At 41.3% G+C, this 14,227-nt stretch overlaps 2 protein-coding genes across 3 annotated transcripts; one reads left to right on the forward strand and one right to left on the reverse strand.

Moving 5' to 3' along the window:
* The first annotated feature begins 163 nt into the window (after positions 1-163).
* On the forward strand, positions 164-1,372 carry LOC131263547 (replication termination factor 2). Of its 2 annotated transcripts, XM_058265760.1 has the most exons (4): positions 164-305; positions 378-749; positions 815-1,019; positions 1,083-1,372. In XM_058265760.1, the coding sequence occupies exons 1-4, from the start codon at positions 237-239 to the stop codon at positions 1,301-1,303; spliced, it is 867 nt and encodes a 288-aa protein (XP_058121743.1). In that variant the 5' UTR covers positions 164-236; the 3' UTR covers positions 1,304-1,372. The 2 variants fall into 2 exon arrangements, with proteins under 2 accessions (XP_058121743.1, XP_058121742.1); XM_058265759.1 differs by having other exon boundaries at positions 815-1,372.
* A 2,327-nt stretch (positions 1,373-3,699) lies between these two features.
* On the reverse strand, positions 3,700-7,950 carry LOC131264358 (germ cell nuclear acidic protein-like). Its single transcript, XM_058266662.1, has 6 exons — positions 7,576-7,950; positions 7,364-7,515; positions 5,971-6,247; positions 5,549-5,700; positions 4,156-4,432; positions 3,700-3,885 (listed from the first exon to the last, which is right to left on the reverse strand). The coding sequence occupies exons 1-6, from the start codon at positions 7,948-7,950 to the stop codon at positions 3,700-3,702; spliced, it is 1,419 nt and encodes a 472-aa protein (XP_058122645.1).
* Positions 7,951-14,227: the final 6,277 nt, after the last annotated feature.

The raw sequence follows: 14,227 nt of genomic DNA on the forward strand, positions 1-14,227 counted from the left end.
AAATACATTTAATTTAAATTATTTTATTTTTGCCTTCTGAAATCGTCAAGATTGTTTGCTAGCTGATGGGTTGTCGGATCAAGTTTGCTGTCAAAATTTGTTTGGAAAATAAGGTAAACAATCGTAAATTGTTTTCGTCCATGAGTTTGGAAGCTAGGAACGAAGATCTTTACATTAGCAAGCATATTTCGTTGAGGTTCCTGTGTGAATTTGAAGGCTAATTACAATTTACGAAAATGGGATGTGATGGTGGAACTATTCCTCGTCGTGATGAGCTTGTGCGGCTGAAGAAAAAACCAGAAAAGGTAAGGTAACACATAGGCTCCACTATTCACTGAGCTAGCCTTGATTGTTCATCTATTTTATATTACTAACAGAAAGACAAGGATTCAGAAAGGCAGTTTCGTTGGAAACATTGTGCGCTTACCCAATTACGCCTGCAGTTACCAATCGTGATTTGCGCTTTGGGTAGACTGTACTCCAAGCAAAACGTAATCGAAGCTCTATTGGATAAAGAGAAAATGCCCGAGTCGTGCGCACACATCAAATCGCTCAAGGATATTAAGAATCTTAATTTGACACCAAATCCAGCGTACGACGAGTCGAAAGACGACAAAAGCTCGCCCTTCATTTGCGGTTTGATTGGCCTGGAAATGAGTGGGCAGTTTAGATTCGTTGCACTATGGTCTTGCGGATGTGTGTTTTCAGAAAGATCGCTCAAAGAAATTAAAGGAAAAACGTGCCCCCTCGTGAGTATTAGGCTAGCACCCACACATCGTTATGAAATGTATATTTAATTCTATTGTTTTTTTAGTGCCAAACTCCATTCACCGATGAAGATATAATCGTCTTGAACGGAACAGAGGATGATATTGATCAGATGCGCGTCAAAATGGAAGCACGTAATGCACGTTTGAAACTGGAGAAAAAATCAAAGGCCGAAAAAAAATCGAAGTCAAAAGAAGTTGCTCCGCCCGCAACGGTAACATCCGCCGAAGCATCTGGTTCAGCTGAAGCAAGCAGCTCCGGACTGATGGATAAAAAGCTGGTGGTCCCAACTGCACCAAAAACAAACGGGGAAGGAAGCAGTAAATCTAGCTTGAAGCCAGCTGTTCCGAACAAAAGGGCTCTGATTAGCGACAAGATTGGAGAAGATCCCGTCTTCAAGAAGTCAAAGGATGATTACAGCGTTGCGAAGGATCCTAAAGCATCTGACGTGTACAAGTCACTATTCACTTCGCATGAAAGTGAAAAAGACCAGAAACGCGCACATTGGGTGACGTACAATCCGTTCTATAATTAAGCAGTTCTATACTTTCGCGTATACTTAAAATAGCGTATTCAATAATTAAACAAAGAACAGACTAATAAAATTACTGTGGGCCTTACAAGCTTGAACCTGTGAATAAAACAGCTCATTTCGACCACCAAGGGCCCAGCGGATGTAGGAATTGAATATCTCAAATACGTTAGATATATTGTAATGGACGCAAAGCAACAGTTTACTTACCTGTCGCTGCAATCTAGCTTTAAATACTTTATATCAGCCATGTCTGAGGTGCTACTTGTCAAACGCAGTCAAACAAAAAAGTCGAGGAAAAGAAATAAAAGTTATAAACTAAACCAAACTCAAAATTATTTTGCTGTTCCTTTATTACAATTAAATTGTTTACGGGTAACAAAAACATCTTCTGTGCAGCAATTTAAATGTTTATTTAATTTGAATATTTTTAAACACATCAACTCATTTACATTTAAATTTACATTGTTTACATTTACATGGTTACATTACAAAATGATTACATTTTTATCAAACAATTGATCAATACAATAATAAATCTAACTACATCTAACTACAAAAAAATAAAATAAGTAATCCTGCCAAACACCGATCCATGGCAGGCGGCGTCACCCTTCTTTGATTGTTTTTCCTTTGGAGCGTCGATTTCGGAATCCTTTTTGTCCTCCAGATAATCGTCATCTTCGTAAAACATTTCTGCATCTTCTTCTTCGATGTCCCCTAGCGAAGGTTGCCAGCCCTGGAAATGAGTGAAAACATCTTTTAATACATGTAAGATTTTATTTTTTCTCTTACTTACCAATACATCTTTTTTTACCCTCGGGTAGCAAACGCCCACATCTGTAACGTTGTCGTCCAGATTCATCAGAACGTCGTCGTCCGGAACGTCGTCGTCATCCAGAACGTCGACGTCCGGAACGTCGACATTCGGAACGTCGGCGTCCGGGACATCGGCGTCCGGGACATCGTCGTCCGGGACATCGGCGTCCGGGACATCGGCGTCCAGAACGTCGACGTCCGGAACGTCGACTTCCGGAACGTCGGCGTCCGGGACATCGGCGTCCGGGACATCGGCGTCCGGGACATCGGCGTCCGGGACATCGGCGTCCGGGACATCGGCGTCCGGGACATCGGCGTCCGGGACATCTTCGTTCGGGACATCTTCGTTCGGGACATCTTCGTTCGGGACATCTTCGTTCGGGACATCGGCGTCCGGGACATCCTCATCCCGCATTTCGTCAACTGAATCGAATTCTTCATTTACTTCTATTGAGCTCCACAAAACGAATTCTTCCTCTTCCGGCTCCTTTTTGGACCTAAAACAACAAAAGAAATCGATCATACCCATTGTGTTAGTTTTGAGCATCCGTACTCAATCGTTACAAATGCTCAAATAATGAAATGTGTATGCTGCGATTGATTTATAGGCTGTTTCGAAGGTAGTAAATTGCATTTCATAGTCTACTAGATGCAATCGGTTTTATTTAAAATTTTAGCAATTTCTTTTTAGATCTCAGTTGGTTGAGATTTAAAATTTTAGATCTTAGTGCACACTTATCTGATGTGTATATTTACTACGTGTAAGGTTTTATGTTTTATCCTACTTACCCAAATTTGTTCTTTTTTCCTTGTCCTGTGGCTATTGAATTTGTTGCCTTTGACTCGGCTTGTTGGTGAATTGTTGCCGGTAAGTAAATATTCACCTAGAACAGAATTTACGAAGACCTCGTTGGGAAAATACTAAAAACTGTCAACAACAATACAATAGGCATCGAGTCCCGAAGCAGCAGTGAAAACATTTGAATGAATTTCATGAATTTGACAGAATTGGTGAAAAAAAGCATAAATGTTTCTCCATCGGATATAAGAGTAAATGAGAGTAAAGAAAACCACACAAATTATCATTCAAGAATCTATTCGGATATTGAACAAGACGCTACTCTAGCGATGTTCATTTAATGTTCCGATCAGTTGAATATATTTAAATCATGAATTCATGTTTTCTCTGATTTCGGCCATGAACATTTTGAAACAATATTCTAAAAGAAATCGGAAAAAATCGAACTTCCGGAAAGAATGAAACTTCCGGTCTAAGGATTGTTGCAGCGCTGTGTAGACCTGCAGTCAAACAAAAAAGTCGAGGAAAAGAAATAAAAGTTATAAACTAAACCAAACTCAAAATTATTTTGCTGTTCCTTTATTACAATTAAATTGTTTACGGGTAACAAAAACATCTTCTGTGCAGCGATTTAAATGTTTATTTAATTTGAATATTTTTAAACACATCAACTCATTTACATTTACATTTACATTGTTTACATTTACATGGTTACATTACAAAATGATTACATTTTTATCAAACAATTGATCAATACAATAATAAATCTAACTACATCTAACTACAAAAAAATAAAATAAGTAATCCTGCCAAACACCGATCCATGGCATGCGGCGTCACCCTTCTTTGATTGTTTTTCCTTTGGAGCGGCGATTTCGGAATCCTTTTTGTCCTCCAGATAATCGTCATCTTCGTAAAACATTTCTGCCTCTTCTTCTTCGATGTCCCCTAGCGAAGGTTGCCAGCCCTGGAAATGAGTGAAAACATCTTTTAATACATGTAAGATTTTATTTTTTCTCTTACTTACCAATACATCTTTTTTTACCCTCGGGTAGCAAACGCCCACATCTGTAACGTTGTCGTCGAGATTCATCAGAACGTCGTCGTCCGGAACGTCGTCGTCATCCAGAACGTCGTCATCCAGAACGTCGACGTCCGGAACATCGATATTCGGAACGTCGGCGTCCGGGACATCGGCGTCCGGGACATCGGCGTCCGGGACATCGGCGTCCGGGACATCGGCGTCCAGAACGTCGACGTCCGGAACGTCGACTTCCGGAACGTCGGCGTCCGGGACATCGGCGTCCGGGACATCTTCGTTCGAGACATCTTCGTTCGGGACATCTTCGTTCGGGACATCTTCGTCCGGGACATCTTCGTTCGGGACATCTTCGTTCGGGACATCGGCGTCCGGGACATCCTCATCCCGCATTTCGTCAACTGAATCGAATTCTTCATTTACTTCTATTGAGCTCCACAAAACGAATTCTTCCTCTTCCGGCTCCTTTTTGGACCTAAAACAACAAAAGAAATCGATCATACCCATTGTGTTAGTTTTGAGCATCCGTACTCAATCGTTACAAATGCTCAAATAATGAAATGTGTATGCTGCGATTGATTTATAGGTTGTTTCGAAGGTAGTAAATTGCATTTCATAGTCTACTAGATGCAATCGGTTTTATTTAAAATTTTAGCAATTTCTTTTTAGATCTCAGTTGGTTGAGATTTAAAATTTTAGATCTTAGTGCACACTTATCTGATGTGTATATTTACTACGTGTAAGGTTTTATGTTTTATCCTACTTACCCAAATTTGTTCTTTTTTCCTTGTCCTGTGGCTATTGAATTTGTTGCCTTTGACTCGGCTTGTTGGTGAATTGTTGCCGGTAAGTAAATATTCACCTAGAACAGAATTTACGAAGACCTCGTTGGGAAAATACTAAAAACTGTCAACAACAATACAATAGGCATCGAGTCCCGAAGCAGCAGTGAAAACATTTGAATGAATTTCATGAATTGACAGAATTGGTGAAAAAAAGCATAAATGTTTCTCCATCGGATATAAGAGTAAATGAGAGTAAAGAAAACCACACAAATTATCATTCAAGAATCTATTCGGATATTGAACAAGACGCTACTCTAGCGATGTTCATTTAATGTTCCGATCAGTTGAATATATTTAAATCATGAATTCATGTTTTCTCTGATTTCGGCCATGAACATTTTGAAACAATATTCTAAAAGAAATCGGAAAGAATCGAACTTCCGGAAAGAATGAAACTTCCGGTCTAAGGATTGTTGCAGCGCTGTGTAGACCTGCAGTCAAACAAAAAAGTCGAGGAAAAGAAATAAAAGTTATAAACTAAACCAAACTCAAAATTATTTTGCTGTTCCTTTATTACAATTAAATTGTTTACGGGTAACAAAAACATCTTCTGTGCAGCGATTTAAATGTTTATTTAATTTGAATATTTTTAAACACATCAACTCATTTACATTTACATTTACATTGTTTACATTTACATGGTTACATTACAAAATGATTACATTTTTATCAAACAATTGATCAATACAATAATAAATCTAACTACATCTAACTACAAAAAAATAAAATAAGTAATCCTGCCAAACACCGATCCATGGCATGCGGCGTCACCCTTCTTTGATTGTTTTTCCTTTGGAGCGGCGATTTCAGAATCCTTTTTGTCCTCCAGATAATCGTCATCTTCGTAAAACATTTCTGCCTCTTCTTCTTCGATGTCCCCTAGCGAAGGTTGCCAGCCCTGGAAATGAGTGAAAACATCTTTTAATACATGTAAGATTTTATTTTTTCTCTTACTTACCAATACATCTTTTTTTACCCTCGGGTAGCAAACGCCCACATCTGTAACGTTGTCGTCGAGATTCATCAGAACGTCGTCGTCCGGAACGTCGTCGTCATCCAGAACGTCGTCATCCAGAACGTCGACGTCCGGAACATCGATATTCGGAACGTCGGCGTCCGGGACATCGGCGTCCGGGACATCGGCGTCCGGGACATCGGCGTCCGGGACATCGGCGTCCAGAACGTCGACGTCCGGAACGTCGACTTCCGGAACGTCGGCGTCCGGGACATCGGCGTCCGGGACATCTTCGTTCGAGACATCTTCGTTCGGGACATCTTCGTTCGGGACATCTTCGTCCGGGACATCTTCGTTCGGGACATCTTCGTTCGGGACATCGGCGTCCGGGACATCCTCATCCCGCATTTCGTCAACTGAATCGAATTCTTCATTTACTTCTATTGAGCTCCACAAAACGAATTCTTCCTCTTCCGGCTCCTTTTTGGACCTAAAACAACAAAAGAAATCGATCATACCCATTGTGTTAGTTTTGAGCATCCGTACTCAATCGTTACAAATGCTCAAATAATGAAATGTGTATGCTGCGATTGATTTATAGGTTGTTTCGAAGGTAGTAAATTGCATTTCATAGTCTACTAGATGCAATCGGTTTTATTTAAAATTTTAGCAATTTCTTTTTAGATCTCAGTTGGTTGAGATTTAAAATTTTAGATCTTAGTGCACACTTATCTGATGTGTATATTTACTACGTGTAAGGTTTTATGTTTTATCCTACTTACCCAAATTTGTTCTTTTTTCCTTGTCCTGTGGCTATTGAATTTGTTGCCTTTGACTCGGCTTGTTGGTGAATTGTTGCCGGTAAGTAAATATTCACCTAGAACAGAATTTACGAAGACCTCGTTGGGAAAATACTAAAAACTGTCAACAACAATACAATAGGCATCGAGTCCCGAAGCAGCAGTGAAAACATTTGAATGAATTTCATGAATTGACAGAATTGGTGAAAAAAAGCATAAATGTTTCTCCATCGGATATAAGAGTAAATGAGAGTAAAGAAAACCACACAAATTATCATTCAAGAATCTATTCGGATATTGAACAAGACGCTACTCTAGCGATGTTCATTTAATGTTCCGATCAGTTGAATATATTTAAATCATGAATTCATGTTTTCTCTGATTTCGGCCATGAACATTTTGAAACAATATTCTAAAAGAAATCGGAAAGAATCGAACTTCCGGAAAGAATGAAACTTCCGGTCTAAGGATTGTTGCAGCGCTGTGTAGACCTGCAGTCAAACAAAAAAGTCGAGGAAAAGAAATAAAAGTTATAAACTAAACCAAACTCAAAATTATTTTGCTGTTCCTTTATTACAATTAAATTGTTTACGGGTAACAAAAACATCTTCTGTGCAGCGATTTAAATGTTTATTTAATTTGAATATTTTTAAACACATCAACTCATTTACATTTACATTTACATTGTTTACATTTACATGGTTACATTACAAAATGATTACATTTTTATCAAACAATTGATCAATACAATAATAAATCTAACTACATCTAACTACAAAAAAATAAAATAAGTAATCCTGCCAAACACCGATCCATGGCATGCGGCGTCACCCTTCTTTGATTGTTTTTCCTTTGGAGCGGCGATTTCGGAATCCTTTTTGTCCTCCAGATAATCGTCATCTTCGTAAAACATTTCTGCCTCTTCTTCTTCGATGTCCCCTAGCGAAGGTTGCCAGCCCTGGAAATGAGTGAAAACATCTTTTAATACATGTAAGATTTTATTTTTTCTCTTACTTACCAATACATCTTTTTTTACCCTCGGGTAGCAAACGCCCACATCTGTAACGTTGTCGTCGAGATTCATCAGAACGTCGTCGTCCGGAACGTCGTCGTCATCCAGAACGTCGTCATCCAGAACGTCGACGTCCGGAACATCGATATTCGGAACGTCGGCGTCCGGGACATCGGCGTCCGGGACATCGGCGTCCAGAACGTCGACGTCCGGAACGTCGACTTCCGGAACGTCGGCGTCCGGGACATCGGCGTCCGGGACATCTTCGTTCGAGACATCTTCGTTCGGGACATCTTCGTTCGGGACATCTTCGTCCGGGACATCTTCGTTCGGGACATCTTCGTTCGGGACATCGGCGTCCGGGACATCCTCATCCCGCATTTCGTCAACTGAATCGAATTCTTCATTTACTTCTATTGAGCTCCACAAAACGAATTCTTCCTCTTCCGGCTCCTTTTTGGACCTAAAACAACAAAAGAAATCGATCATACCCATTGTGTTAGTTTTGAGCATCCGTACTCAATCGTTACAAATGCTCAAATAATGAAATGTGTATGCTGCGATTGATTTATAGGTTGTTTCGAAGGTAGTAAATTGCATTTCATAGTCTACTAGATGCAATCGGTTTTATTTAAAATTTTAGCAATTTCTTTTTAGATCTCAGTTGGTTGAGTTGCTAACTATTCCGGGTACCGGGAAAAAACAAACTATCCTATCACCATGTTCATGATTAAATTCTACCCGAAATAGATGGATCCTCTTTGCCGTAAAAGTTTACCAGTTACTGCCGCATGCTACCCGCAAAGTCCTTCATACATACACGCTCCTCATAGTCGTACTGTGTTTTTCAACTGCTATCGCTGGCATGTAAGTATGGCACTGAAATAATTAAGGATTAGCTCACTGTTCTAATTGCACTGTTCTTCAATACATTGTTTTTACTTACATGCTCGCCTAGATGATCTTTCAAATCATCTATTTGATGAATCTACGGGCCCGAAAATGCTCGCCGGAGGCTGCCGCATGTCATCATTCTTTAGATGTTAACTGCCATTGCTGCCAGGCCTGTAAGTATGAAAAAAATGCACATCAGCCTAATGTTCCGATTGTTCATCCTTTTCATTTATGGGGTTACATGTACAATTCGGTGGAAAGAATCAAAAATTATTTACAAATTTGTTATTTCAGCAGAAAATACCAATCAAGGTATCTGTATCTAAATCCCATTCAAATGTTTATTTCTTAAAATAAGAATCGAGGTAGAATATTTGTTGAATCAAGTTGTTTGCCTTGAAAAGACCTTTCATTTGAGGTGTCTGTTGCTGAAATTGACCTAGGCACTAAAAAGTTATTAGCAATTTGGCTGTTTCAGTAATTATTTCAAGCTGCAACCAAGTTTTTGAAGCTTTTTGGCACGCTGCAGCTTTATTCTAGTGGTGGGTAAACCAAATCCCCAAATCCGAATCCCAATCCAAGAAACAATCGGAACAGTCCAAGCAGTGGATAGTGTTCCTTTGGAACTGTGGTCTTTGTGTACAAAATTTTGAAAGGCCGGGTACCAACGTATTTGGGGGAAAGGATAGTAGTTAGGACTCACACTCGTAATGCCGGTGAGCCAAGACTTCCTGGCTATCTGTCTGGAAACGCCCGAAATTCGTTGTTTTTAGGAGGACAATGGTACAACAGGATGCCAAGAGAGATTAAACAAGCGTGAAATCTTAGGGAGTTCAAACGCCTATGCGCCGTATACGTGAAGCGGGTAGTCTGACGCTGTGCTTGCAATGTATTTAGTAAATGTTGTAGTTTTTGAGCCCGTAGTATTGCATTTGTCAACATGGTCTTCGATTATGATGATGATGAGTAAAAAAATGAACAGGAACATTTTATTTTTATTATCTTATTTAACTTTATAGAATGAATGAGTCTACATAGTTTTGAGACACGGAAAGTGGTGCCTCGTTAACCTTGAGAGACTTACCTTTCGAGGTGATTGCTCGGGACCGTTGTATGGAAGGAAAGAGATCAGGTCCCTTAAGTAGTACTGGTGGGTTTCACCACGCTATCAATCATTGATAGCTGTTAACCAAAACTGTGGCGGTGTTAACCAAAACTGTGCGAAAATACCTGCCCTACTCCGGAAAGTGGTCTCCTTTTGCTAGTTGGGAAATCCAAGATGTACCTCCTTGTGGAATCGATTGGACCGTTTTATGAATGGAGCGGAGTTTGATACGATTGTTCTGGTGAGTAATGCCCCAATGCCCCCTCTCGTTTGGTGATTTATATTTAATTTCGTAAGATACTTTCGTCCCTCTTAAACCTATGTAGGGGTAAGCGGTGGGACTCATCATCATAAACCATCATCATCAGCATCATCATCATCATCATGTAAACAAATCAATGTCGGTCTGGAAATTGTTTATCCTAATCTGAATCCCCAGAATCCGATTCAGAATTCGGTAAAAATGGTCTTGTCTTGATGAAATGGGTTTGGTTGGGTAGAACAACTCGGACAATGGACATTCTACTGTATTTATTTGTAAAAAATAGGTTCCAGGAATTTTTCTAGAGCCAAACTTCCAAATCGCGCAAAAAACTCAATCTATGTCCAATAAACCATTCTACCCAGCGTTCGATTTGAGTAAACTCAATTACATTGTCAATTACATTGTCTCTAGATCGACTAGTAATGTGACTAATTCGACTCAAATCATTGTGAGTCGATTCAAATACTTTAGGACCTAGTAGTCAGAATCGAATCAAATCTGATTCGAATCCTATCGAATCAAATCTTTAGAATCTGTCAGATGGGATTCAAATCTTTAGAATCTGTCAGATGGGATTCGAATCTTTGGAATCCGTCTAGGGATCGAATCTTCAAATCTTCCGAATCCCGATTCTGCCAACACTAGCAGCCGTCAAGTCAGTAGGATTTCTGTCATCGCCGCGTACGCCAGAAAAAAGGTTTTGTGTGTGTGGAAAGCTGGAAGATTCGCGATCCGAAGTGTTTTATGACGGCGAACACAACTGATACTTTATCCTGAAACTGCAGTGAATCATCTGCGTTAAATCATACACCACTGTCGGTTGCAACTTCCATCGGTAAGAGAAAACAACTATTCCCATCTTTACCGGCACTTGCGGTGCGATAGAACTAGGATTGTTGAACTATTGAATTGGATGCGCAAACGCAACGCGGGGTGGGACGGGTAGGACATTGCCCCTTTGCATCGGTTTTTTGTTTTGACGGCCCGGCAGCCTTTTCGCGGCGAAGCCCACCCAAAAGTGTAGCCAAACCGTTGTAATCAACAGAATTAAAACTCAACTAACCCGCAAAGTGCAGGAACCGAGATATTCAGGCTACCAACGTTCGGTTTCGGATGAGCAATCTCAACAGCACAAAGCTAACTGGTACTCCGTGACTCACACGAGAAGGGAATATACGCCCGATTCGTCATTGCTCGGAGGTGAATTAAACAGCCTCGAAAGGCTCTGGAAGAAGGGTGTGTCGAAAAGTTGAACGGTGCCAAAGAAAAGGGCAAAATTCGTCAATTTATGAAATTGAAAGGTTCACTAAGCACCCGCATATCGCACCATTTTATCATATCGCACCGCGTATACCTGTATTTTTCTTTGGGTAATATCAGAGAATACATAACTGTTAACATCACCAGGGTGTGCTATGTTATCTATTGATTGGAGTAGAATTCAATGAATTGATTGCCAGCAGGTTTGCCAGTGTAGACAAACTGCTGGCCCAAAATAGAATCCGTTTCGTGATGCTACAGCTTTTACTGTTTAAAAAAAAAGATCGCACACGGCACGGAATCTCTCTACGTTAAGAGCGACGTGCTTTCGCTGATGACGATCAGGTTATTTCTGTGGTATTGAGTCATCTAAATGATCGTAGTTCAACCATCAAGCCTAAGTTGTAATAGAGCTATACCCAACCGTTTCGCAATTTTTCCTGGATCCGACACCGAACCGCAATGTCCGCTTGCAAGGTTTCAGTGAAACACGACACGCTATCGGTACGTGGACTATCCGGGACCATCATAACGCTCACCAAAAAGCGCGCGACATTCGTGCGACACAAGATAAGACTAAAGGTGTTATCCCCCGTATTTACGAAGGCATGACATTGATCGTTGGCCCCCTTTCTTTATATGTACATGTGCCGTGGTCCGAGGGCCGTTGCAATTATTGTCCTTAAATGGCCATCAGCAGCGTCGTCTCGGGCAGCGGTCCCCGTGGCTGGGGAAGTTTTGTGATTTAAATGACACTTTCGTTAACTTATGCTTCCCAGATGGTTTTGGTGTGAACAACAGAAATTAAAGGGATGAAAACACCATCAAAAAAGGTGGAAGTAAAAAGAAATATTGTTTTAAAATCACTCTATCTCCCCGGCACGGATGTTGAGCCTCGTAATCTTTAATTCATCAGCAAACGTTTCGGAAGCAACACTGTGTGTGGTTGGCTGGCTAACATTTCTTGGTTTCTTGCAGTTCCGGCCGATGGGTTCGAGTTTGTTCCATCCGGTGAAAAAAGCCGGGGGTTCGTATCGGTTCTGACTGAATAACGATATCAGCTTTCATTCTTTTCCTCTCTTTTACGATTCTCCGGTTCTTATGGACGCATGTTACTTTTGGCCCAGTGTTTTGAACGGGTTGATCCTAAACGCAGCTGGCATAAAACCAGGGGCTGCACGATGACCGAACACCGAAGGTTGTGTGTACATTATGTTGCACAAATGCCATAGTTCATACAAGATCGTTTTTTGTTATTATTTGATTGTTTGGTTGTTTATATAAAAATGCTTATCGGGTTTTCAAAATATCTCTTGTTCAACTATGCTTGACCTTATTTTGAAAATGTGTATGCAATATAGATGCTCACAAGCAGACAAGTCAAGACAATTCATCAATACAGTTCGATTGTGGATTTAAGCTCATTATCAGAAGGTATTTATTATTATATTGCGCTTAAAATATGCTTACGGTCCGTTAGCAAAAAGACGCCCGTGAATAAAAGATTTCTTCCGTATGTCAATGACCTATAAACGTTTCACTTTTAGGGTACTCTCTAGCCGGATGTGGCGCCCAAACTGCTCCGGCTGGCAGCTCAACACTTTCCCTTCCGTTCTGCGCGGCTTCTCCCGGTAGCCTCGGTTGTGGGATCATGTTTTAAAATGGTCCATTTGAGGGGAACAAATGCTGCTCGCAGATCATACGGCGTCTGCGCCATTTTTTTCTGCTCCACGAGAGAATAAATGGCAATCGCGATAACACTTGTGTTGTCTCCCCGTCACGTTAGGGCTCTCGGGTGTGGGTATGTTTGCTTTCTTGCTTCTAATTCCATTCCGTCCAGGATATATATATGTTGACGGTAATGGTAAGCTAGTTTACACTGCAGCTGTAAACATCCCTGACCAAGAATAGCTGATGGAAACTAAATGTTGCGCATGGTAGGGTATATTTTGGGAAGGTTTTCCCCCCGGGAAAACCACACACCTAGTTTTGAAATTGACTCGCCGAATATTGAAACCACCTTGCGTCACGAGGCATGAATGAATGAATTGCCTGGAAAAGAAAAAAAAAATAAGTAGAACTTGCTGATTCGGTACAGTTCTTCGTACGGTTGATGAGTTGAGCGGGAAACGCACGGGCCGCAGTCGGTATGCGAGGCACACAAAATCACAATGAAAATCTTTGGAAAATGCTCTCGCGAAACCAAACTCCACTGCAGTAGCACGTGGGGCGTAATAATTCGTGTCCCAGAGAGAGAGAGAGAAAGAGGGTGAAGGATCCGATCCGTGGTACTCTGTACGATGCTACGATAGCATCGTTCAGCCCGAGCACGACTGAACTCCCGGAAAAGTTACGCCAGCGAGCCAACGACATCAGCATCTCCAGCATGCGTTCGGTCCATGGCGCGACTATCTGGTAGGTTCGCTCGGTACGCAGATTCCGACCAGAGTTGCCGTCTGGCATGTCTTCCAGTCGAGCCTGGTGTTTCGGATCGATCGGTTGCGCCGCTGCTCCTCGGTTTTTTTCCCAGCACGGTCCCTTCACGGCGGGAGTTTCCTGGTGGTGCAATCGTTGCCTAACGTGTGTGTGCGTGTGTGCGTATGGGAATAGATTTTCCACCGAGGGATTTTATCTTTGCACGACATTTATTTCCTCCGGCTCTCATGGGGCCTTTGTCACTCCCTGGTATTGAGTTTTACTGTGCCTGCTCGTCGAACATTTGGTGATTTTTAATTCCACCACCAACCGTGGGGTGTTGTTCCGCCACACCCGGTTTCGTCCGTACATGGAGGTGTTTATGTGTGTGTGTGTGTGCGTATCGCGTTTGGGTTGTACCTTTCTTGGTCGCGAAATTTGATGCTGTTGCGCTGCATCACGTACGTTATCAATTATGCAGTCGCCGTTGGAGGAGGATAAGAGAACAAGGCATTGTACTACCAACAACAACCGGTCGTTATTCGTGGATGAAAGATCCTTCACCCGGACGGAAGATCCTTGCCATGTGCTCGGTTCGATCGAATAACAGAGGGATATTGACCGAGCCAGGAGAGTGGAGTCGTTCTGAAATCGTTCCGTTGTAAAAAGGATTCTGCGAGTGTTTTATTATTCAAGCGAATGCTATCAAAGTGGATGAA

This window comes from Anopheles coustani, chromosome 2 (genome assembly GCF_943734705.1).
Source record: "Anopheles coustani chromosome 2, idAnoCousDA_361_x.2, whole genome shotgun sequence".
NCBI classification, from domain to species: domain Eukaryota; kingdom Metazoa; phylum Arthropoda; class Insecta; order Diptera; family Culicidae; genus Anopheles; species Anopheles coustani.